The sequence below is a fragment of the Oncorhynchus clarkii genome, chromosome 3 (genome assembly GCF_045791955.1).
Source record: "Oncorhynchus clarkii lewisi isolate Uvic-CL-2024 chromosome 3, UVic_Ocla_1.0, whole genome shotgun sequence".
Lineage (NCBI taxonomy): Eukaryota > Metazoa > Chordata > Actinopteri > Salmoniformes > Salmonidae > Oncorhynchus > Oncorhynchus clarkii.
In genome coordinates, this window is record NC_092149.1 from 35234289 (window position 1) to 35261357 (window position 27069).

Below are 27069 nucleotides of genomic sequence, written 5' to 3' on the forward strand. Positions count from 1 at the left end.
TCAGGCCAAAGAGTTCAATCTTGGTTTCATCAGACCAGACCAGAGAATCTTGTTTCTTTGCCTTTTGGCAAACTCCAAGAGGGCTGTCATGTGCCTTTTACTGAGGAGTGGCTTTCGTCTGGACACTCTACCAGAAAGGCCTGATTGGTGGAGTGCTGCAAAAATGGGTGTCCTTCTGGAAGGTTCTCCCGTCTCCACAGAGGAGCCCTGTCAGATTGACCATTGGGTTCTTGGTCACCTCCCTGACCAAGGCCCTTCTTCCCCGATTGATCTGTATGGCCGGGCAGCCAGCTCTAGGAAGAGTCTTGGTGGTTCCAAACTTCTTCCATTTAAGAATGATGCAGGCCACTGTGTTCTTGGGGACCTTCAATGCTGCAGAAATGTTTTGGTACCCTTCCACAGATCTGTGCCTCGACACAATCCTGTCTCGGAGCTCTACGGACAATTCCTTCGACCTCATGGCTTGGTTTTTGCTCTGACATGCACTGTCAACTGTGTGACCTTATATAGACAGGTGTGTGCCTTTCCAAATCATGTCAAATCAATTGAATTTACCACAGGTGGACTCCAAGTTGTATAAACGTCTCAAGGATGATAAATAGAAACAGGATGCACCTGAGCTCAATTTCAAGTCTCATAGCAAAGGGTCAGAATACTTGTGTAAAAAAGGTAGTTATTTTGTATTTATTTTTTGCAACAAAAAAATAGAAACCTATTTTTGCTTTGTCATTATGGGGTATTGTAATGAAACGTAACAAAATGTGGAAAAAGTCAATGGTTCTGAATACTTCCCTAATGCACTGTATTTTGATGGTTTATTTTCTCTGTTGGTTTTCAGGCTGGTCGAAGCGGGTGGAGTATACCCCCGGGTCAGGCAGCATTCCCCTGTTCCCCAGTTTGCACCTGGAGACCTGCGAAGAGACTGTGTGGAACATCCAGGCCACCGTAGAGCTGCAGACTGGCCATATTGGGAAGGGCTGTGACAGGGACAGCTACTCAGACCGATCAGTGCGTAGACTCTGTGGTGAGTGCTGCTTGAGTCTGGGCTATTCATGATGGCCTCAATCTTTGGGATAATAATGTGTGACTATTTGAAGATTGGAATGGAGCATGCTCAAGTCACATAGGTTTTAGCCCTATTTCCCACATAAGCATAAAAATACCTTGCATTTGTGGTGTGTGCATAAATGAAATGAAGTAATCCAGTCATGCATTTCGGGAGAGTACAGGCCCTGATATTCTTTGAGCTTACAATATCAGCTTACATTTATTGAGTCCAAAAGTCAGCTCGTTAAGGCTGTGTTTAGAGTTAGTAAGTAGAGTTATGCAGCAACATTGGAGTGAGTCAAAAGGGGGGTTTGAACTCCCAACCTGAAACAAGCACATTAACCACAGACAGTCCCAAAAGACTTAATGCTTCTAAGGCCTTTACCAAGGCTTGGGTTGTACAGTATTTAATTCATAATTTCACTCCTGTCTCACCAGGTGCTGTGAGAGGTGAAGTGGACTTACTCCCGCCCCCGTCCCCAGCAGCCAATTGGACCTCAGCCTTGCCCACCCTCCCTTCTTCTGATTCATCCCTGGTGTTCTCCTTCAATGGCTCCACCCATGTTGCCATGGTACCCGACTCTATTGCCGCGGCCGTATCCGGAGACCATTTCACCCTCCAGCTGTGGATGAGAAGGGGTGGAATCAACACCCAGCCTCCGACTAATCAGGTCAGAGGAAACCGCAGGGAGGAGGAGACTATCGTCTGCAGTACCGTCAAGAATGGTCAGTCAAATGGTCAGTCACAACTGTCAGTCAAAGTAAAAATACTTTAAAGTACTACCTAAGTAGTTTTTTTTTCTGTACTTTACTATTTATATTTTTGACAACTTTTACTTTTATTTTGCTACATTCCTAAAGAAAATATTGTAATGTTTACTCCCATACATTTTTTTTCTGACACCCAAAAGTACTCATTACATTTTTAATGCTTAGCAGGACAGGAAAATTGTCTAATTCACTCACTTATCAAGATAACATCCCTGGTCATCCCTACTGCCACTGATCTGGCGAACTCACGAAACACAAATGCTTAATTTGCTAATTATGTGTTGGAGTGAAACCCCTGGCTATCCGTAAATTAACAAAAACAAAAAATTGTGCCGTTTGGTTAATATAAGCAATTTTTTTTATTATTTTAACTTTTGATACTTAAGTATATTTAAAAGCAAATATTTTTAGACTTTAACTCAAGTGTTATTTTACTGGGTGACTCATTTTTCCTTGAGTCATTTTCTATTAAGGTATCTTAAGTTTTTTTTTAAAGTTTTTGTATATATATATATATATATATACAGTGCCTTGCGAAAGTATTCGGCCCCCTTGAACTTTGCGACCTTTTGCCACATTTCAGGCTTCAAACCTAAAGATATAAAACTGTATTTTTTTGTGAAGAATCAACAACAAGTGGGACACAATCATGAAGTGGAACGACATTTATTGGATATTTCAAACTTTTTTAACAAATCAAAAACTGAACAATTGGGCGTGCAAAATTATTCAGCCCCCTTAAGTTAATACTTTGTAGCGCCACCTTTTGCTGCGATTACAGCTGTAAGTCGCTTGGGGTATGTCTCTATCAGTTTTGCACATCGAGAGACTGACATTTTTTCCCATTCCTCCTTGCAAAACAGCTCGAGCTCAGTGAGGTTGGATGGAGAGCATTTGTGAACAGCAGTTTTCAGTTCTTTCCACAGATTCTCGATTGGATTCAGGTCTGGACTTTGACTTGGCCATTCTAACACCTGGATATGTTTATTTTTGAACCATTCCATTGTAGATTTTTCTTTATGTTTTGGATCATTGTCTTGTTGGAAGACAAATCTCCGTCCCAGTCTCAGGTCTTTTGCAGACTCCATCAGGTTTTCTTCCAGAATGGTCCTGTATTTGGCTCCATCCATCTTCCCATCAATTTTAACCATTTTCCCTGTCCCTGCTGAAGAAAAGCAGGCCCAAACCATGATGCTGCCACCACCATGTTTGACAGTGGGGATGGTGTGTTCAGTGTGATGAGCTGTGTTGCTTTTACGCCAAACATAACGTTTTGCATTGTTGCCAAAAAGTTCAATTTTGGTTTCATCTGACCAGAGCACCTTCTTCCACATGTTTGGTGTGTCTCCCAGGTGGCTTGTGGCAAACTTTAAACGACACTTTTTATAGATATCTTTAAGAAATGGCTTTCTTCTTGCCACTCTTCCATAAAGACCAGATTTGTGCAATATACGACTGATTGTTGTCCTATGGACAGTGTCTCCCACCTCAGCTGTAGATATCTGCAGTTCATCCAGAGTGATCATGGGCCTCTTGGCTGCATCTCTGATCAGTCTTCTCCTTGTATGAGCTGAAAGTTTAGAGGGACGGCCAGGTCATGGTAGATTTGCGGTGGTCTGATACTCCTTCCATTTCAATATTATCGCTTGCACAGTGCTCCTTGGGATGTTTAAAGCTTGGGAAATATTTTTGTATCCAAATCCGGCTTTAAACTTCTTCACAACAGTATCTCGGACCTGCCTGGTGTGTTCCTTGTTCTTCATGATGCTCTCTGCGCTTTTAACGGACCTCTGAGACTATCACAGTGAAGGTGCATTTATACGGAGACTTGATTACACACAGGTGGATTGTATTTATCATCATTAGTCATTTAGGTCAACATTGGATCATTCAGAGATCCTCACTGAACTTCTGGAGAGAGTTTGCTGCACTGAAAGTAAAGGGGTTGAATAATTTTGCACGCCCAATTTTTCAGTTTTTGATTTGTTAAAAAAGTTTGAAATATCCAATAAATGTCGTTCCACTTCATGATTGTGTCCCACTTGTTTTTGATTCTTCACAAAAAAATACAGTTTTATATCTTTATGTTTGAAGCCTGAAATGTGGCAAAAGGTCGCAAAGTTCAAGGGGGCCGAATACTTTCGCAAGGCACTGTATATATTTTAATTCAGGGGTGGATCAGCTTTAATATTGCGGATAGATTGTTGCTTCCATTAATGTAATTTTCTGCATTTCCAATCCCCCATATATTTTTTGGGTAATGTATCTTTTACTTTTACTCAAGTATGACAATTGGGTACTTTTCCCACCGCTATATATATTTATATATATATATATATATAACCAGTCAAAAGTTTGGACACACCTACTCATTCTTGGGGTTTTCTTTATTTTTACTATTTTCTACATTGTAGAATAATAGTGAAGACATTAAAACTATGAAATGCACATATGGAATCATGTAGTAACCAAACAGGAGACAAATGGCTGTGAGACGTGTTTAATCCTAGACACATGAAAAGTGGGATGTATACGGAGGGTACGGGGCAACAGAAGACGAACAGCAGATGGGTAATGATCTTGGAGATGGGGAAAGGGACCATTTTAAAATGGGAGAAAGTTTGCGGGACTCCACCCGGAGGGGCATATCTCGGGTGCACAGCCATACCCTCTGCCCGAGACGATACCGGGGTGCCGGGGTCCGGTGGTGGTCCGCTTGTCTCCGATACTACGAGGTAGTCTTGAGAAGAGCTGACCGGGCTCTCTTCCAGGTACAGCGGCGGACAAACATCTGGGCTGAGGGAATGCCGACCTCTTCCTCTTGCTCCAGGAAGAGCGGAGGCTGATAACCCAGGGAACACTCAAAAGGCGAGAGCCCAGTGGCAGAGCAGGGGAGGGTGTTGCGGGCGAAGAGTCGTCTCCAGGTCTTGATTGACTTGCTCCAACTGGCTGTTGGACTGAGGGTGGAACCCGGCGAACACGCTGACAACCCAATGAATGTACAGGGCACCTTCCAGAACCTGGACAAGAACTGAGGACCCCTGTCGGAGACCATGTCCGCCGGGAGTCCATGGCTCCATAAGACGTGCTGCACCATGAGCTAGGCCGTCTCTTTGGCATAGGGAGCTTGGGGAAAGGAATGAAATGGGCGGCTTTGGAAAACCGGTCCACTACAGTCAGGATGGCGGTGTTGCCATCAGATGGGGGGAGACCCGTGACGAAGTCCAGGGATATGTGAGACCAGGGACGGTGAGGGACAGGCAGTGGCTCAATGAGACCAGCCGGAGCTTGCCGAGGAGTCTTGTTCTGCTCACAGATCATGCAGGCGGCGACGAATGCGGAATGCCCGGGACCATGATAGGCCACCAAAAGCATTGCCATACAAAGGTGAGGGTCTGACAGAAGCCCGGGTGGCAGGTAACTCTGGAGGAGTGGGGCCACTCCAGGATCAAGGGGCGGACAGCGTCAGGAACAAAGATCCGACTATCTGGCCCCCCTATCGGCTGGGAATTCTGGGTGTCATGGACCTTCTTCCTTATTCCCCAGCTGAGTGCCGTCGCCAGACACGAGGTGGAAAGGATGGTCTCAGGGTCCGAGGGTGGAGCCGCAGGGCTATAGTGGCGTGACGGTGCTTTCGGCTTGTTATTCTTGGATCCCGGTCGGTAGGAGAGGGAGAAGTTAAACTGGGTGAAAAGCAGGGCCCACCTAGCTTGCCTGGTATTGAGACGCTTGGTGTTGCGGAGATATTCCAGGTTCTTGTGATCTGTCCACACAATGAATGGCTGTTCTGCCCGCTCCAACCAGTGACTCCACTCCTCCAACACCATCTTCACCACGAGAAGCTCACGATTCCCCACATCGTCATTCCTCTCCTTGGTGTTGAGGCGATGGGAGAAGGCGCAGGGATGTAACTTGAGGTCCAGGGCAGAATGCTGGGACAGGACAGAGATCTCTCTGACATCCAAAGCATCGGTCTCCACCACGCACTGACGGGACGCGTCAGGAAGAACCAATATGGGAGCTGTGGTGAAGCGGTGCTTCAGGTCCCGGAACGCCCGGTCAGCAGCTGGGGACCATGTGAATGGAATCTTGGGAGAGGTGAGTGTAGACAGGGGGAAGCCAGGGCATTGTAACCCCAGATAAAGCGGCGATAAAAGTATGAAAATCCCAGGAAACGTTGCAGCTGCACTCTGGAAATAGGCTGGGGCCAATTCACAACAGCTCTCACTTTTATCGGATCCATCTGTACATTCCCTGCAGCGATGATGTAACCAAGGAAGGGGATGGTGGAGCAATGACATTCTAATTTCTCCGCTTTCATAAAAAGCTGGTTCTCCAGCAGGAGCTGGAGGACCTGTCGAACATGGAGCACATGTTCTTGGGCTGAGTGGGAGAAAATGAGGATGTTGTCGAGGTAGACGAAGACGAACCGGTTCAACATGTCGCGGAGAACGTCATTAACTAGGGCCTGGAACACAGCTGGGGTGTTGGTAAGGCTAAATGGCATGACCAGATATTTGTAGTGACTGCTGGTTGTGTTGAAGTCAGTCTTCCAATCGTCCCCTTTCCGTATCCACACCAGGTGGTAGAAGTTCCACAGGTCCAACTAGGAGAAAATTGTGGACCCCTGGAACATCTCAAAGACCGAGGCGATGAATGGTAGTTGGTAGCGGTTCTTCACCGTGATGTCATTGAGACCCCGGTAGTCAATGCACGGGCGCAGGGTTTTGTCCTTCTCTACAAAGAAGAACCCTGCGCCGGCGGGGGAGGCAGAAGGATGGATACACCCTGCAGCTAGAGAGTTCTCGATGTAGGTCTCGATAGCCATGGACCCGACAGAGAGTACAGTCATCCCCGGGGTGGTGTGGTGCCTGGGAGAAGGTTGATCCCTCAGTCATAGGGTCGGTGCAGAGGAAGTGAAGTGGACCGGACATTACTGAAAACCTACTGGAAGTCCTGGTACTCCGCGGGAATGAAAGAGGTCCGGGGAAACTTTGTAGCCCACAGGAAGATGTCCCGGGGCAGGCTGCGCTGACATCAGGCAATGGGCATGGTAGAATGGGCTCCAGCACATGATGGCACCAGCAGTGCAGTTTATTAAGGGATTGTGTCGCTGGTGCCAAGAGAATCCTAATATCACCGGAACCTGAGGAGACTTAATTAGCATGAATTGAATTGCCTCGCTGTGATTCCATGACACTCGTAGATTGATGGGAGTGATATTGCAGGTGACCTGGCCCCATCCAACGCTCTAACATCCATGGGAATGGAGCGGGGCTGAGTGGGGATGCCTAGCTCAGTTGTCAGGGTAGCGTCTATGAAACTCTTATCGGCCCCAGAGTTGAGGAGTACCCGGAGAGATTTCGACTGGTTCCTCCACAACAGGATGACATGGAAAGGGGGGCGAGTAAGGGGAGAGGAAAAATTCTCCATATGGCCCACCAGAGTACTCGCCTCTGGTGAGCCTGATCTTTTAGTGGACAGAAGGACACTAAATGACCAGTAGTCCCGCAATGCAACTCTTCGTGTGAAGCCGGTGGAAAGACGTTTGGCTGGGGACAGCCTCTCTCTGCCTAGTTGCATCAGCTCGGGAAGAGGTAAATCGGCAGACTTTGGAGACTCTCTGGGGAACTCGGCTAGCCTCGAGTGTTCTCGGCCATGGAGACGTCAGGGACTTTTGGGATGTCTCGGAGGCGAGGTCAATTTTCCTACGTCCCCGTAGCCGCTCAGGTTCCATGCTGCCAACGTTCAGAAATACACTGCATAGTCTACCACATTGCAGGAGTCTTGCCAAAGCTGGAGTAACTTCCAGGCAGCCTCTCTCACGGAGAGTCGAAAACCTTCACCTCTGCCACAAACCCCTCCAGACTGAAGCATAGGCCGACTGTTGTTCCCACACGGCCGTAGCCCAGGCGATAACCCTCGATAACACCCAACAAGTTCCAGACTCTACAGCGAAGCGCTCCAGGGTAGGTAAGCAGGGTTCTCGGGAAACCGGGGTGGCCGCGCTGCTAACAGCCGAGTTACTTTTATTTATTTTTTATTTTACCTTTATTTAACTAGGCAAGTCAGTTAAGAACAAATTCTTATTTTCAATGACGGCCTAGGAACAGTGGCTTAACTGCCTGTTCAGGGGCAGAACGACAGATTTGTACCTTGTCAGCTCGTGGGTTTCAACTTGCAACCTTCCGGTTACTAGTCCAACGCTCTAACCACTAGGCTACCCTGCCGCCTCACTGAGGGGCTGGGAGGTCGTGGTAGGCTGCCTGACAGACAACCTGCGGAATTGCAGGTTGGCATTCTCTCAACCAGCTTCATGAGGAATGATTTTCCAATAGTCTTGAAGGAGTTCCCACATATGCTGAGCACTTGTTGGCTGCTTTTCTTTCTCTGCAGTCCAACTCATCCCAAAGCATCTCAATTGGGTTGAGGTCAGGTGCTTGTGGAGGCCAGGTCATCTGATGCAGCACTCCATCACTTTCCTTCTTGGTCAAATAGCCCTTACACAGCCTGGAGGTGTGTTTTGGGTCATTGTCCTTTTAAAAAACAAATTATAGTCCCACTAAGCGCAAACCCGATGGAATGGCATATTGCTACAGAATGCTGTGGTAGCCGTGCTGGTTAATTGTGCCTTGAATTCTTAATAAATCTCCGACAGTGTCACCAGCAAAGCACCATCACACCTCCTCCTCCGTGCTTCACGATGGGAACCACACATGTGGAGATCATCCGTTCACCTACTCTGCGTCTCACAAAGACACAGCGGTTGGAACCAAAAATCTCAGATTTGGACTCATCAGACCAAAGGACACATTTAAACTGGTCTAATGTCCATTACTCACGTTTCTTGGCCCAAGCAAGTCTCTTCTTATTATTGGTGTCCTTTAGTAGTGGTTTCTTTGCAGCAAATCCGCCATGAAGGCCTGATTCACGCATTCTCCTGATGTTGAGATCTGTATGTTACTTGAACTCTGTGAAGCATTTATTTGGGCTGCAATTTCTGAGGCTGGTAACTTTAATGAACTTATCCTCTGCAGCAGAGGGATTTCTGGGTCTTCTTTCCTGTGGTGGTCCTCATGAGAGCCAGTTTCATCATAGTGCTTGATGGTTTTTGCGACTGCACTTGAAGAAACTGACTGACCTTCGTGTCTTAACGAAATGATGGACTGTCGTTTCTGTTTGCTTATTTAAGCTGTTCTTGACATAATATGCACTAGGTCTTTTACCAAATTGGGCTATCTTCTGTATACCACCCCTAACTTGTCACAACACAACTGATTGGCTCAAACGCATTAAGAAGGAAATGAACTTTTAACAAGGCACACCTGTTAATTGAAAGGCATTGCAGATGACTACCTCATGAAGCTGGTTAAGAGAATGCCAAGAGTGTGCAATGCTGTCATCAAGGCAAAGGGAGGCTACTTTGAAGAATCTCAAATATAAAATATATTGTGATTTGTTTAACACTTTTTTTGGTTACTACACGATTCGTATGTGTTATTTCATAGTTTTGATGTCTTCATTATTATTCTACATTGTAGAAAATTGTCAAAATCAAGAAAAACTCTGGAATGAGTAGGTGTCCAAACTTTTGACTGGTACTGTATATATTTTTTTTTCTGATTTTGCAGAGAGTGATACAGTACCCTCAGCACCCCTACTTCCCACCGCTATGTAAACTGTATCTTTATGGCTCTGCTTCAGTCTAATTCTATGAAGACTATGGCGAGGAAATATGAAAAGCCTTTTGTTGTGAGATGCACTGCCTGTATCTCATATTCCGTCTGCAAGTTTTGTCTCAAATGCTGTTTTCTGTCTACTGACTGCCAGTCTCCTCTCCCTGTTCCTCAGACGACTCCTTCTCCCACTACTCTCTCTCCGTTCACGGCTGCCGTCTATCTCTTTTCTACTGGCCCGATGTCTCCGCTGCGCGGCCCGTAAAATTCCTCTGGAAACTGGAGCAGGTACTATGGGAACAGATTTTCTTCAATAAACTGTTGCTAGAAGGAGAGCTATGAGTGAAAGAGCCATACAAAAAGGCCAACGCTCACTTAATGCCAGTTTCAATTGTATTTATTTATTTATTTATTTTGAAGACAACTGCATTAATTAGGGTTACAACCCAGGGCCCCTGATCTCAAGGCAGACTCACTAGCTACATGGGAAAGGGAAGATCTAGTCAGTTACACAACTGAATGCATTCAACCGAAATGTGTCTTCTGCGTTTAACCCTACCCTTCTGAATCAGAGAGGTGCGGGGAACTACCTTAATCGACATCATCGGCACCCGTGGAGCAGTTGTTGTGGGGGTTAACTGCTTAGCTCAAGGGCAGAACAGCAGATTTTTTCACCTTGCCGGCTTGGGGATTCAAACATGCAACCTTTTGGTTACTGTCGCAATGCTCTACCTGCTAGGCCAGGATATTTCCCTTGGGGGAATTTGTAAATATGGGAATGGACAAAGAGCAAGGGGATTGGAAAGAATAGGATTTGGATGAGAGGCAGGGGCAGAGGGGATAAGGGGATGGTGGGGTTGTGTGGTTTTGGTTGGAGGGGGGACTAAGTGGTTTTGGCTGGGGTTACTGGTCGTAGACAGCTTAAACTGGGTAGGATTATAGGGGCCAAGCTGATACAGATAAGATTTGGCATATCCCTCTGTCTCTCTTCTGCAACAATATCTGTTACAGTGTCATGGGTGGTGTTCAGTAGAAACAAAAGGGATAAAACATTTAGAAACATTTAGATATTATATGGGATAAGTTCATGTAGCACATCTAGTAGATTTTTTTTAGTTCTCCTGTTTTGTGTACACAACCCAAGTGTTCAGCTGTTTCTTGACCTCTGACCTATTGTGTCTTCATGTCCTTCTTTCCTCGCTAGGTGTGTGACAGCGAATGGCATCACCTGTCCCTCAGTGTCCAGTTCCCCTCTGTGACACTGTACGTGGACGGAGTCACCTTCGACCCCGCCCTCATCCACGACAACGGAGCCATACCCAACCCTGCCCCACGACAGCGACTGGTCATTGGCGCCTGCTGGGGTAACGATTGGTTAAACCAAAGACAGTACAGTATGAAGATTGGTGATTTTAGTCTATCACACTTGTAGGCCATGTCATGGTGACGTCAGCAAGCTAAGCTCACGTTATCGTGTCTAACAGTCGTCTGGTGGTGAACTGCGCAAATTAAAGCCACTCCTTCGATATAAAGTTGTTTTTCACAAAAATTCTAACGTTTCAGTTTGTCACTTTCATGAGGTTAAAGTAATAATGTTCAACTACTTAAAATATTGGCTCGAGTCTAGGTTGTGCCTTTTAGATTTAGAGAAAATAAACAACTAAGGAAGAATTTTTTTACTTCTCTCATTGACTTCCCAAACCCTGGTGTCGTGTCTTTGGCTATGCCGGATTAATTGCTATGACATGCTATTCTGTAAAATACTTTCTCCGTAATTAATATCACCTGATTGAGCTAATCAGGTAAATGTAATTAACTAGAGAGTCGGGCACCACAAAATAATATTTATAGAGCTGTTATCTTCCGAATAAACTCTTAAAGATTTAGCAATATTTTACATCAATAGCAGTCCACATTAATCGTCATCTTACTTCAGTCTCATATTCTGAAAGTTGTAAATTCTTGGTTATCTGCAAGAATCCTGGCTAACAAGTTGAATCAGCAATACAAAATTGGGTTTAATTATTTTTTTTACTAAATACCTAACTAATCACACAGAATAACATATACAAAGAATTAATTATACCTGGATAATTCTTTACATTCATAGGAAACGTCCCTAGCGGGCGGAACAGATATGACAGCCTGTTACACAAAGGAAAAGGGGCGGGGTTTGAGTGAAAGAGCGGGAGACTGGGGGAACAAAGGGAAGAAGCTGGGCTATCGTATGTATTATAAATTACTGCCCATTTGGAAAAGGAAAATGCAATAAATATTTACTCTGAGCTGCGCTTCAGTAGGTTGGTGGTAGGTGGAAGGCCGTGTTGCCAAACCGAGTCCTCTGTCCTTTGAAGAATGTCTCTGGTGGTCCCTTGGATAAGTTGTAGTGACGTCGTTTTGTGGTGGATGGGATACTCTGTCTGTTCCTTCCTAACCTGCGTTTGCAGCTGCGGTCGCTAACTCAACGGCTAGGAGGTATCACTTCTGTCGTGAATAAGAGTTCAAAGTTCATACCATTCGCAACCATTCGTTCTGTAGTTTTTTTCTGAACCATTCTGACATGGGATCGTCATCCTCACATCCGCGGAACAGATAGTTATGTTGTAGTCAAGCGCTTATATAGGAAGGAAGTGTGTGAAAAGGTTACAACCTCTGTCTCTTCACGTGGGCGGGCCACTGAGTGAGCAGCCCTAACTTATGAAAACCCACATCTCCCATTTTAGAAGCTAAAATCACATTTCATCCCATCACAAATCATTTCATATTCAAACATTTAAATTGAACAACAATTCCACGTGAATCTGATAACTCTGATGTATAGACTTTCCATTGTGGAGTTTATGTCATCTTATCATTGATGAGAATGTCTCAGATGACAACCGAACTGACATCATATTCATTAAGTACCACTGCATATGTTCAATTGTTCGGATTACCAGAATATAGTTTATTTCCCCCCACATACTGATATTCCCAGAATCTCTATGTTAACCAAGGGTTTTTTAAATGTAACCTCAGTAGGTTAGAGAAGAGAAAAGGGGGGAAGAGGTATTTATGACGTTAATAAACCTATCCCCCAGGCCAACGTCATGACACTGGCCTGGTCTGTTTGACCTGTTTCACAAGAATTACTGGAAAATGTTGCGATGTTGCGCCTCTGGGTTTAGAAACTCTGTGGTTAAACCTTACTCTGCCTAGAACGGTTAAACCTCACACTGCATAGAACACCTGTCAGCAAATGAAGGGTGCCTAAGTGGGCCACACTTTACATTACAGAGGTCCTATACTAGAGTAACTGCCAGTTGGATAACTAATAACATATTATTCTATAACAAGCTAGTTAACAAGAATGAATTAGAAATGTCAAATTTAATTACATACACATGTAGATACCCTGGAATGATGTAAAGTGTTGCTAATGAGTGGTAGTTGATGAGAACATGGCAAGGAAAAGATCACAATAATGTACCACAATAGGCAATGGAATATATTGCTTTGGCAATACATTTCATGAATAGGTTACAGGATTACAAAAGAGCAACGCCTTCCCCAAAAATACATTTTTGGCAGTTGTCCCAGTTCACGTTCTTCTGCAAATGAAACCGTTCATAGAACCAAATGTTCCAGCACACCAATGAAAGCAACGCACACACACACTTATATACAGTGCCTTGCAAAAGTATTCAGACCCCTTGGATTTCTTCAAATTTTATTGGGTTACAAAGTGGAATTCAAATGTATTTAATTACCATGTCAACAGTCTACACAAAATATTGTAATGTTAAAGTGGAAGAAAAATTCTAAAATATAGTTGTTGTGTAAGTATTCAGCACCCTGAGTTCCTAATGTCTGGTATACTCAGTGTATAAACCACAGCATAATTATTAACTTGACCATGCTTAAAGAGATATTCAATGTCTGATTTGTTATTGTTACCCATCTACCAATCACTTCCCTTCTTTATGAGGCTTTCAAATGCTCCCTGGTCTTTGTAGTTGAATCTGTGCTTGAAATTCAATACTGTACTTGGCTGAGGGATCATATGTATGTTCGGGAGATAGAGGAAGGGTTAGTCATTCTAAAATCATGTCAAATCCTATTATTTCACAGTCCATGTAACTTATTACGTGATTTGTTAAGCCAAATGTTCTCCTTAACTAATTAGGCTACGGTGCTGAATACTTATGCAACAACTATATTTTAGTTATACATTTTTTATTTATCTAAAAAAATATATTTAAAAAATCTTCCACTTTCGCATTTGAGTACTTTGTGTAGATTGTCGACAAAAAAGAAAACAATTTATTTGAATCCCACTTTGTAGTAAAATAAAATGTGAAGAAATCCAAGGGTTTTGAATACTTTTGCAAGGCACTGTACATACACACACATACATACACACATGCCATCTGACACCGAAAAGCATGATATTTCCCTCCTCATTCACCTAATTATATTTGTGTGAGATGCTCTGACTGCCTCTCCATACTCTATAAATATCACTGACTTATCAATTATTTAGGCTAACAGAACAACAGGCAGGCCAGACGGTTAGCCTGCCAGTTACACCAGCGCTAATCGCTAAAATGGGACACACCAATTAGCACTGGAAATACACTCACACACACATCATGGCTACAGCCTGTGTGGTAACCAGCTGCTGGGAGATTATGAGGGTATGACACACCTTTGTCAGATTTACATGTTTATTTTCCTTCTTATTCAGTTTTTTTCACTCCTTTCTCTTTTTCCACTACGCCTCTTGCTTTTACTAAGCATTTATTTCTCCTCTCACACCTGTCTTTCTCCCTTCTCTCTGTTATCCTCTACCCCTTCTCTGTTTTTAAAGGCCCAGTGCAGTCAAAATTCTGTTTTTCTGTGTTTTATTTAAGTGATGATGCCCGAGAAGCCAGTGTTTGGAGGATGTATTGGCGCGGGTGTTATATATCTTACAAACACCGGCTTCGAGGGCATTATCACTTTTATACAACAGGTTACCAACATATTCAAAAAATAATTGACATATTTTTATTAAAAACATTATTTAGGTGAATTTATTCATACTTTTTCATCCTTCCACAACATATAGTCCCGACACAATTCTAGAGTTGCTACCTAAGCCGATTGGTCGTTCGTTCTATCGGTTCGGTTGCTGGAGACGCGACCCAGTCGTTCAGTCTTTTTGTTCTGTATCCATGGACGTTTGTTCCAAATGTTCAATTACCATACTGGCTGGCAACGTTCTTATCCCTTGTTTGCTAGCTAGCCAACTACGGCTAACTTGCAGCCAGAATAACACCAAAGTTGCCACATTTGCAATTGTTTAAGCTGTTTTCTAGTTATATTTATTTGGATACATTCATAACAATGAGCTAATGCGGCACAATTTCGTCTGGCATAGAAAATGTGCTCACTCGTCAGGACACTTGTTCATAGGAGCGAGCCAATAATACAGCTAACACAATCACTTTAAACTGGAGCTGGAAAGACTGCAAACTAGCTGCACTTCGTTTCGTTTGACTTTTTTAGAATTGACATTTCTTTGTATATATCAATAAAAATGATGCCAGCTGATTCATGATTTTGACTGGCTGAGAAAAGCTGCCTGTCTGTCTCATCTCGACTCCCGACAAGTTCATTACTCTGGGAAAGCTTGGGATCGAATTTGAATATTGAAACAATGTTACAAATGTCGGAGAGACAGACAGCAAGGTTTATACAAATCTCCGCTGTTGAAAACAAAATGTTATCCTAACAGAAATGTTAGATCATATCTAGATGCTTTTTATAATGGACATCACGTTTATACATTGCTTGGCTGGGCTGATGAGACAGTGGATTGCGCAGTCAGAAGGAACAGAGTAAATAGGCATTTTAACATCTTAGATTTAACCAATCAGGATTAGACCCACCTGTTGTATAAATAATATTTTACAACAGCTGATGAAACTTTTTATCAGTGTTATTTCCTGCTAGTTGCTGCTTGAAAATACAATCTACACAGGACCTTCTAATCAGAAGGTTTGCATGGGTGGGAGTTTTCGGCTTTCCATGGTGATATCACCATGCTGTAAATTGGTTAATAGACCAATAACAAAGGGTGTTTCAAACATCTCTGCCAACAGCTGGTTTTCAGTTTCCCCCTCCCCATTCAGACCACTCCCAGACAGTCCTTACAAAATTCTTGAGAAATGTTTTTTTGTAAAAAAAACATATTTTTTCCCCCAATTTGAATGGAAATCTATTACTGTAAGGTACTTAATTGTTACACAGAAATTATTTTATATAAAAATGACTGCATGGAGCCTTTAACCTTTCCTCTTTTCTCCCCACAGAGACAGAAGATAAACAGAAGGACATCCTTAACAACACCATCCCTGAGGGGAAAGACACAGGTGACTTAATTGTGTGTGTGTGTCCGTCCATGCGCATATATGTCTGTGTGTGGGTGTTCATATTTTTGTGTGTGTTGACTGTGTTAATTTCGTTTCTGGTTCTTTAGGGAAGTATGTGGGTGGTTACCGTGGCTTGTTGTCAGGGGTGACGGTGCGGCCAGGGAGTGTGGAGCCTCACAGTGTGGTGGAGTGTCTGTACGCCTGCAGGGAGGGGTTGGACTTTGGGGACCTGGAGACCTTGGGCTCAGGCATGAAGGTAACCTCACCCTGCTGAAGAGGAGTCCTATAGATCACTGTCTCACTTGGCTAAGGCTTAAGAGTGGGCTTTGACACCCTGAATTTTTATTTCGTCATCTAGGTCATGGCACCCAAACGTTTTTTTTAACCACTGCTACAGTATATGTCTTACTCAGATTGTTGTGTACAAAAAGGGTTTGTTTCCTCCTGATGTATATGGAGTCTACTGCATAATATTTTTCTGTGCACATGTAAAACAAATATATATTGTTTTACAGTCAATCAAAACTGAAGTCCCAAAATGGTGGTACTGATGAAATATATAAAGAGAATACATAGCTGGAATGAACTGTGTGTGTGACTATGAGGGGTGTGCAACCTCGGAGCATGAACTCTTGACCTTTGACCTTTTAGGTGCATGTGAACCCCAGTCAGTCTGTGCTGGTTCTAGAGGGTGATGACATTGAGAGCTTCAACAGGGCCGTGCAACAGGTCACCTACAGGAACTCTCTCCGCTTCGCCACCCCTGGAGTCAGGCCACTCAAACTGACCACCTCACTCAGGTACACACACACACACACACACACAGAGGACTAAGTGATCTCGCTCTCCGAGGCCGACGTGAGTAAGGTCTTTAACCTCTAGCGTCGAGCAATCCTGTATCCGGGAGCGTAATCATAGCCTCAAGCTCATTACCATAACGCAACGTTAACTATTCATGAAAATCGCAAATGAAATGAAATAAATATATTCAAACACAAGTTTAGCCTTTTGTTAACACTGTCATCTCAGATTTTCAAAATATGCTTTTCAACCAAAGCTACACAAGCATTTGTGTAAGAGTATTGATAGCCTAGCATAGCATTAAGCCTAGCATTCAGCAGGCAACATTTTCACAAAAACAAGAAAAGCATTCAAATAAAATAATTTACCTTTGAAGAACTTTGGATGTTTTCAATGACGAGACTCTTAGTTAGATAGCAAATGTTCATTTTTTCCAATAGATTATTTGTGTAGATGAAATCCGTTTTGTTCATCACGTTTGGCTAAGAAAAACACCGGAAAATGCAGTCACTTACAACGCCGAACATTTTTCCAAATTAGCTCTAGAATATCGACAGAAACATGGCAAACGTTGTTTAGAATCAATCCTCAAGGTGTTTTTCACATATCTATTCGATAATCTATCAGTGGTGGCAGTTTCCTTCTCATCAGAAGAAAACTGAAAAATACTGCAGCTGGAGATTACGCAATAATTGCGATGGAGGACACCAAGCGACCACCTGGTAGATGTAGTCTCTTATGATCAATCTTCCAATGATATGCCTACAAATACGTCACAATGCTGCAGACACCTTGGGGAAAACGTGGAAAACGTAAGCTGACTCCTAGCTCCTTCACAGCCATATAAGGAGTCATTGCCATGAGGCGGTTTCAAAAAATGCGGCACTTCCTGATTGTATTTTTATCTGTTTTTTTTCTGTAACATCAGTTCTGTGGCACTCACAGACAATATCTTTGCAGTTTTGGAAACGTCAGAGTGTTTTCTTTCCAAAGCTGTCAATTATATGCATAGTCGAGCATCTTTTCGTGACAAAATATCTTGTTTAAAACGGGAACGTTTTTCATCCAAAAATTAAAATAGCGCCCCCTATATCCAAGAAGTTAATCAGGTCAACAGTCGTAAGGCCGCGGGGCCGGCCAGTTCCATGACGTGTTCTCAGAGCATGTGAAGAACAAATGTCAGGCATTTTCACGGTCATTTTCAACCTCTCCTTGTCCCAGTCTGTAATCCTCACATTTTAAGCTGTTCACCATTATTCCTGTTCCGAAGAACTCTGAGGTTCCATGCCACAATGTCTACCACCCTGTAGCACTCACATCTGCAATCGTGAAGGGCTGTGAAAGGCTGGTTATGGCACACATGAACTCCATCATTCCAGACACTTCAATTTGCATTCCACCCCAACAGATCCATAGACAACGCAATCTCAATTGCACTCCATACTGCCCTCACCCACCTAAGAGGAATAGTTATGTGAGAATGCTGTTCATTGACTACAGTTCAACACCATTTTCCCCTCCAAGCTCGAAACCAAGCTTTGGACCCTGGGACTGAACACCTCTCTCTGCAACTGGATCCTGGACTTCCTGACGGGCCAACCCCAGGTGGTGAGGGTAGGCAACATCAAATCCGCCACACAGACCCTCAACACGGGGGCCCCTCAGGGGTGCGTGCTTAGTCCCCTCCTGTAATCCCTTTTCAACCATGACTGCGTGGCCACGCACAACTCAAACACCATTATCAAGTTTGCTAACAACAACGGTGGTAGGCCTGATCACCAGAGACGATGAGAAAGCCTACAGGGAGGAGGTCAGAGACCTGGCAGTGTGGTGCCGGGACAACAACCTCTCCCTCAACGTCAGTAAGACCAAGAAGCTGATTGTGGACCCATCCACATCGACAGGGCTGCAGTGGAGCGGGTCGAGAGCTTCAAATTCCTCTGTGTCCAAATCAATAAGGACTTAAAATTTGCCGCACACATTTGTGTAGAAGGTGCGACAGCGCCTCTTCCACCTCAGGAGGTTGAAAAGGTTTGGTATGGGCCCTCAAATCCCAGTATATCACTGGGGCTGAGCACCTTGCCATCCAGGATCTCTATATCAGGCAGTGTGAAAGGAAGGCCGAGAAAATTGTTAGACTCATGCCACCCAAGCCATAGACTGTTTTCTCTGCTTCCGCACTGCAACGGTACCGGTGCATCAAGTCTGACACTAACAGGCTCCTGAACAGCTTCTATCGCCAAGTCAATAGCTAACAAAACGGCGACACGGACTATCTGAGTTGAGCCTTTTTTTGCTCGGTCTCTCTGCACACTCACAAGACTCTACACACTCACGCACACTGACGCACACAGACACTAACTTCATTTGCTCACACACATGACATGCACACACATGTATACTGACTACACGCACACACACTCACATACAATCAACATATACTCTGCCACTGCTCTGTTTATCATATATCCTGATGCCTAGTCACCTTACCCCTATACATGTCTACTTCTATCACTAAAGTATCCCTGCACATTGTAAATATGGTACTGGAGCTGACCATGTGTATATAGTTTACTTACTTTCTCGTGTTCCTCTTATTTTTATTTCTCATGTGTTTTTTTTTTTGTGCTCTACCTTGTGTAATGTTCAGTACTACATTGAAGAAAGGCTGTACTTTGTGCACACGACTTTAAAAACTTGAAACTGAAACACAAACAGGCACACACACTGAGAATGCAGCATTTTTCCAGGACTGCTTGGTGGGAGGGAGCTCTTCGTTGGACATTGGACATTGACATTGATCTCAATAAACGTGGACACGGCTAGAGTAGTCGATAAGCAATTCTATGGAATGAAAGAGCGTGATGTTAAAGGAACGACGTCGTCCCAAACCCCAGGTTCTAATGGCAGTTATCTTATCTTTGACTTGTGTTCTGGTTCGCAATTACTTGTATCATATCTCTAAAGCCATTCTTTCACCACAACCTGTCCTCTCTGTGACAGAGTATTTCAGCCATGTTGATGTAGTGTGGGTGCCAGTTTGTTTCTGTCTCGTTTTGGACATTTTTCATTGTCTATCCATTGTTTAACGACATAACATCATTGAAGGTTGCCAGGTACCCAAGCTAATGATGAATTAAATAATTTGTTCATTCATTTTTTCAAAGGTTCTTATACAACTTGGGGGTAGAACATGTAGACACCTTTTTGATTGACCCTTTACCCCTCATAGTCTCCATGCACACTCGCAGGGCCCTACACACACACACACACACACACACACACACTGTCGCTCCAACACACACAAACAATCACTTCATCCTTTGCTCACTGACACATAATATGCACGTACATTTATGCTGACTCTACACACCCACTCACATACTAGCTGCTGCTACTCTGTTTATCTTATATCCTGTTGCCTAGTCCCCTTACCCCTATACATATCTACCTCCATCACTCCAGTGTCCCTGCACGTGTAAATATGGTATTGGATATGACTTTTTAAGTATTTCCTGTATATAGTATACTTACTTATAGTACTTACTTTATTGTGTATTTCATATTTCTTATTCTTATTTCTTGTGTGTGTTTATGTTCTAGTAATACATAGTTATTGATTATTGCATTGTTGGGTTTTGAGTTAGCAAGAAAGGCATTTCACTGTACTTGTACTTCACTGAAACTTGAAACTTTTACTCTGCAAGTGTATCAGAGCACAAGGATACGCTGTTATGTTGAAGGATATCATCCCTGTGCAAGGAGTGGAGCTTTATTTGCAGATGATATGAGTCACGGTCTTTTTGCTCAACTAGGTAATCTAGCCTTGGGTAAGAGGAAGCACGGTTGAAGCATATAATCATATAATCTTGAAATATATAATCTTGAAACAGCACATTTTTTTAATGCCACGGTGTATCACACGTTGTATTAAGTTCATGGATAACCAGACATTTTTTTTTCTTCTATTTTTGATTTAATGCCTACACGGGTCCTTTTTTAAATGGTTAAAGATAAGACTGATTTGAGGTCAGCAGTTCCTCCAGATGGCTGACAGCAGGCCCTTGTGGAGAGTCCGATATAGCAGCTGCTCACTGAAAGAGTGCGAGAGAGAGATAGTATTACTGCAGTTCCAACACTCACACACTAAACAACTCAAAGCACCACTTGAATCATAAATCAAGTACTGAATCGACAAATAATAATACCTTTTCAAAGTACTTCTGAAAAGTGGCACAATTAGTATCCACCCTGGAAATCCACAGGGTGTGCAGGCTTTTGTCCTAGACTAACATTAACACACCTAATTTGGCTAATCGTCAAGTCCTAAAACTGTTTACTTATAGAGAAATAACTGGTACCCTATCCACCCCCCCCACCCCTCCCCCCCCCCTTCTCTCTCTCTCTTTTCTCTCCTCCCCCTAGGTGTTTCAATGAGGAGAGTTGTCTTACGCTCAGGCAGTTGGAGGGCTACCTGGTGGTCCTTCAGCCCGATGCCCCTCAGATCTCCCTGTCTGGGGTCGGGCCCCACCTGGCCCGCCCCGCGCCTGAATTTGAGGGCCCCCGTGGTGTACCCCTCTTCCCAGAGCTGAGGATCGTGTGCTCCCTGTCTCATGCTGTTAACACAGCCGCTCAGGGCATGGAGGGAGGAGGTGAGCCAGCAAACAGCCCTTCCATGAATACCACAATGCGGGGGTAGAGACTAGTGCATTCCAATCACATCAATCTAATACATTTGAGAGCATTTTGCCATAATTTCTACTGTACATGGATTGATGCTTCTAAAAATAATTATGGGAGCACGACTAATTTACATATGGACCATTGTCTAGTCGGAACACATTATATCATCAATCAAACTGCGCATATTTTACTTAGATTCTACACCTGATCTCAGCCTGTTTTCAAAAGTCATACAGGGCTGAAGCCTGGATCTCAAACTTACAAATCACTTGTTTTTCTTACACTTGCCTCTATTTCCACTTACTAGCAGTGCCACATAATTATATGTCTGCTGACAAATAATGTGAGGTAATATCTGTCTTTCTGCCAAATCTGATTTGAATTGGGGTGCATGTTTCCTACCCCCGTGAAAGTATGTTCCCAGTCATATAGTTGGGTTGGTTGTTTAGCAACAAAACCTATGCATGCGCAGCTATGGGGAAAAACAGACTGGGTTGACTTAGAGTGGGGCGCCGGGTAGCCTAGTGATTAGTGTTGGGCCAGTAACTGAAAGGTTGCTAGATCGAATCCCCGAGGTGCCAAGGTAAAAATCTGTTGTTCTGCCCCTGAACAAGGCTGTTAACCCACTGTTCCTAGGCTGTCATTGTATATAAGAATTTGCTCTTAACTGACTTGCCTCGTCAAATAACAAAACAAAACAAAAATTGTTGACAACATGGAAACTATATTCCGTCTCCAATGTTTATTGAATACCTAAATACATTTGCCCAATGAGCACTTGTTGTCTCTCAAATACATCGTTACAGTTGTTGGTTAGCTCGCAAGCTAATTTTAGCCATTGACATGAAATCAGTCAAAACACCTCAGAATTAGCTGAAACGGGTCACTTACAATTCCCCACAAGGCAGTTTCTTGTCATTGTTATCTGGCCAGCTATCTGGCCATCCAGAATCACAACAACTCACAGCTAATCCATCTATACATATATTCATCACTGACCCAGCCCCCCTCCACCCATCAACTTCCCCCAATGATTGTGTGCTTGAATACTAACTAAGACCACACAGACCCTGTACTATTATTAGAAGTGCTTTGTGCATGTGAGAATCATATGTATGTGTGCAATGGCTGTATATTGGAGAGGAAGCACACATCTGTGTGTGTGTCATCCGTTATGAGGATGATGATGGTTATGTATAAAAGCCTCTTCCTGCATGGGGTCTGTTCAGGTCAGGACATGGTTGATAAAGCTGTGTAGCAACAGAGAACACAGTCTCTGCCAATGCTTTATCTGTGGCTCACTACCTAATCTATTATGTACTTTATTCTGTCTCTCCAAAATGGGATAGTCCTGTTTTATCCACTTAATCCACCCGGCCTTAACCCCTCCCCCGTTCCCCGTGTTCTCTCGTCTTTATATGTAGTTTTATAAGATTGGGTAATCAGTCATTAATGTGCCGTTTTTTTTGTTTGTTTTTTTCTCCTTTTAACTGTCTGCTTTCTCTCTCTCTCCCCCTTCCTTTTTTTCTGCTTTGCATTCTGCCTTTATCCTATTTCCATATTTTGCCCTCCCTCTCTTGCCTCATTCCCTCCTCCATTCATCTCGCTCCCCCCATGACCCCCAGCTCTGATGTCAGACGCCGTGGCCCACACTCTGGACGGCTGTGAGGTCCAGCCCCTGGGGGAAGAGCTAAACCCAGAGAGGGAGGAGCTCCTGGTGGACATGGATGCCCTGAGAGAGAGGGGTCTGGAGATAATCAACACCACTGCTTACATCGCCATCACAGGTACCGCTCATTTCCCCTATTCGGTTTTATTTTAAAGACCCACTTCAGCTTTAAACTGTTTTCATTGAAAAACGATATTCCAAGTAGAAATACTTAAGGGTAAAAAATAAAATAAAATTTGAGCAACAACAACAAAAATGTAGGCACAGTTGCAAAATTCAAGGAGTTGGTCTATTGGGTGCGCTCTGATGTCATCAGCCTCCCCACTTGCTTGCGTGAACTACATAGGAGCAATAGAGGACAAAATATGAGGGCCTCATCCCCCCACTTGTGCCATGTAATGAGGAACCCTGCACCAGCTACTGAAATGCACCTTTTGATAAATTCCATGCTAGTGAGGCTGGAGTGGGTCTTTATTTCCAAAGTAAAACGAAGAAAAGTTTAGGAAAACTGCACCAGGGGGATAGTCTGTGTGCTGAAGCACTTCATTTACTGCCCACAGTGATATTCAGCATGGCGCAATTAGTTGTGGATTTTGAAATTACCCATAAGGCTATGTTGCATATTGCGTCTCACCTCTGTATCACGTTCACAAACTGTAGCATTATCTTTTCATCTGACTGTTTCCTCAGTGTTGAACTGCCCCTAAACTTCCTACTCTCTACCTCTCATCATCTCTCTCTCTCTGTGTTAGGAGCTGAGTCCATCTCCGTGTATGAGGATGTCCTTCGGTCCGTCCGTTACCGGCTGGCTAAAGGCTCGGCCCGCTTTGAGAGGCGGTTCCGTCTGTCCTGCTCCGAGATGAATGGCAGATACACCAGCAACGAGCTCACACTGGAGGTAACTCGTCTAACTGACCATAGAGGCTGTAATTAACCCAAAATGGGTTAGCAAATAAGCTTCAAAGGGGGTGTACAATACTAGGGCACTAGCTAAGTGGTTTTAACCTAGCATTTGGGTAGAGCGATAGCACAGCATTAGTTCAGTTAGTAAGAGGTTCTGTGACGAGGCTTATTTTTCTTATTTTTCTCTCTCTTTCACTCACTCTCTCTGTCTGTCCTTCCATATATTCATCCATCCTTGCTCTCAGGTGAACTTCCTGCACTCCCTGGACAGTCTGTACCACCCGTCTCACCTCCTGGCCTCCCAGCAGCAGTTCCTTCACCCATCTCACCACTCTGGGGAGCTGAGTGGACACACCCTGCCTAACCCCCACCGCAACTCGGGTTTATACACACTTCATTTACCTCAGTATTAATGTTGACCTTTTTCGCTTGATTGACCTTTTACAGGAGAACTGTGCTCTATATTCCTGAGTACATCAGTTTTGATCCATGTTAAATCCAGACACATAAAAACAGATGGATGAAGGTATACCATCCCCTTTTATTTCTATTGGGAAATCCCCTATCCATTCTCAAAATAGAGATTCAAAATACCAAAATTCACAGGTTCATTTTCACCACAAGATGTCAGTGTCACTGACATTAATGACAGATGGTGGCTGAAAGATTCATATAAAACTCTTAATTTCCTCTGACAGTGGTGCCAGGAGCGGCCACAGTCATCATCATGGTGTGCGTGGGCTTCCTGGTTGTCATGGTGATCCTGGGAGTGTTTCGAATCCGCTCCATCCACCGCCGTGGCGAGGGCACCGGGGGAGGGTCTAAGGAGGATAGCGGCCAATGGGATGACTCTGCCCTCACCATCATCGTCAACCCCATGGAGGTAAAGACCTAACTGTGTTTTTGTGGAATGGAATAGATTTGTATTTATTTATTTCAGTGTGGAAGTTTTGAGTTTGGTTTAAGAGGAGAGACGATTTATTTGAAAGATTATTTTATAATTTATTTATCTCTCAGTCCTATGAGTCTCGTATGGGCATCTCAGCTGACACCGAAGGTGAAGGGGAGGAGGACGAGGAAGTGGTGGAGTCACCCGATGACGCCAACGACGACCAGCGAATCATCATCAAGAAAGAGGGCAGAGACGGCAACCCCCGTCGCTACTAAGCCAATCGTCTCTCTCTCTCTGGAAGCACTCATTTCCATGGAAACCACAAAACGGCTCGCCACTCACCTCAAAGCGTTTAAATATCGAAAACTGCTGACACCTCTAGTCTATGGAATGTAAAAGTACAATAACGCACACTGTATTTCCGCAACACCACAGCACCATTAGTGGTCTATAGCCAATAACAGGGCATTGAATCTTTCACCACGTAAATGTTCTACGGCACAATATATACAGTATACTCTAACCGCCTGACCAAAACAACCAACAAAAATTGTATGTGGTGCACTAATTCCTAACTCACAGGGAATTGACATTGTCCTGGAAGTCTGTGTGAGACAGGCTGGACCGAGGCTACATAACTTAGTTGTGAAGTTAGGATTGTATATGTTTTACTATCTCCATATCACACTTCAGACACCTTTGCCCACCACACAAAATGAATATTGAAGCAATCGATTCACACAAAGCCTTGTGTAGGCTCTTCACATATAGACACAAACCCTGATCCTGACGCTATCCCACACACCTCTAGATTTAATCTAGTTGTCTTTTTGCTGCACAATCTCTCTCTCTCGCTCTTTCTCTCTATACATTCCTCAACTTCCAAAAACATGCCCCCCCCCCCCCCCCCCCCCCAGATCTGACTCCAGCTCAGTTCCACATTCATAGTAACCTTAATATGAAAAAACATACAATTATAGGGTTCTAGCTGATTTTTACACACTATGTACGATGTGCTTCACAATACTGTATGTGATGTGCTAAATTAGATCAAATAAATTGTCCACGCAAAAGCGTACATTTTCAGAACTTTCCTTTTGTCAGGGTAGACTTTTAAACGTTAAATCGTATTGCTTGGTAGAACCCTTTCATTGTAAGGTTTTGCAAGACAACCAAACAGGCTGATGATAAGGGCATAGAGTAACCTCTGACCCTCACCACAACCCCAGTGACTCGACTGAGCGACCCCCCCACACACACACACACACACCATTGCACACTCACCACCCACCGCTCTCGTAACAATCTCACGACAAAGACACACCCGCGCCACAACACCTGCTGTATCCAGAATGTCAGCTCAGCTTGGGCAGTTTTGATTGTATTACATTTTCTGTACATACAATTATTGTTATTATTATTATTATTGCAGTCAACGCTTGCTCTCTGTCTGCACTCTTAAAGAGGGAGCTGCATATACATATTATTTATTACCAATTACACTGTTTTATCATTTGACCAGCTGTTGTATATTTTTAAGGTTACACCATCAGAATACGGAGTACTAATAATAATAATAATAATAGTAGTAGTAGAAATAAGGATGATGATTCCTGACTTGATGAGTGTATTCATTTGTGTGTTGAATTGTTGTAATTTAAAATCGTGTTCATATCTGAATCACAGTAAATGGAGGGAACATTGGTAAATAGCTACTCTGTCACCTCTCTCTCTCATTCCTTCCTTCTTTCACACCTTAGAATATTCTCAAATCGTTCTCTCTTCCCCAGCTCCACTTTCCCTCTTGTCTTTTTGTTTTCGTGCCAGTCCCCACCATCTCTTTGGTGCACCTCCCTCCATCCCTCCCTCACTTCCCCCCTCTGTGTTTATTGCTGTCTGTCTGTGTGTCAATGTGCAGTGATAAACCTGTCAGTAAATAAAGCCTGTTGTTTTTCAGTGTAATATTATGGAAAACAAATTGCATTAATTACTTATATTATTACTATTGGGACATTAACTTTAATTATTGATACAATGACAACATGGATTATGAAGATTATTGTTATTGATAACTGTCTGAAAACATTTAAAAGTTCATAATAAAACACTCTGATGAGGTCTAAATGCTGCCTGTTTTTTAAGTAAATAATCCATTTGAAAATATTTCACAATCACTACCATCTTCTGAGTACTTTTTGGATGGTTTGAGAGAATACACAAATTCCTTGGTAA

General features: G+C 43.5%; 1 protein-coding gene across 4 annotated transcripts in view; it reads left to right on the plus strand.

Moving 5' to 3' along the window:
- Window positions 1-26961, plus strand: part of LOC139394251 (calsyntenin-3-like) — a 40097-nt gene extending 13136 nt beyond the window's left edge. For 3 of the 4 annotated variants that reach the window (XM_071142280.1, XM_071142293.1, XM_071142300.1), the window contains 13 exons: window positions 839-1024; window positions 1486-1785; window positions 9670-9782; window positions 10699-10858; window positions 15830-15889; window positions 15997-16145; window positions 16541-16689; window positions 21116-21342; window positions 22999-23160; window positions 23795-23940; window positions 24191-24326; window positions 24644-24828; window positions 24963-26961. In XM_071142280.1, coding sequence (XP_070998381.1) covers window positions 839-1024; window positions 1486-1785; window positions 9670-9782; window positions 10699-10858; window positions 15830-15889; window positions 15997-16145; window positions 16541-16689; window positions 21116-21342; window positions 22999-23160; window positions 23795-23940; window positions 24191-24326; window positions 24644-24828; window positions 24963-25112 — 2123 coding nt within the window. In that variant the 3' untranslated portion in view covers window positions 25113-26961. The remainder of the gene's footprint in view (window positions 1-838; window positions 1025-1485; window positions 1786-9669; window positions 9783-10698; window positions 10859-15829; window positions 15890-15996; window positions 16146-16540; window positions 16690-21115; window positions 21343-22998; window positions 23161-23794; window positions 23941-24190; window positions 24327-24643; window positions 24829-24962) is intronic. The other variant, XM_071142285.1, reaches the window with a different exon arrangement.
- The last annotated feature ends 108 nt before the right edge of the window (window positions 26962-27069 follow it).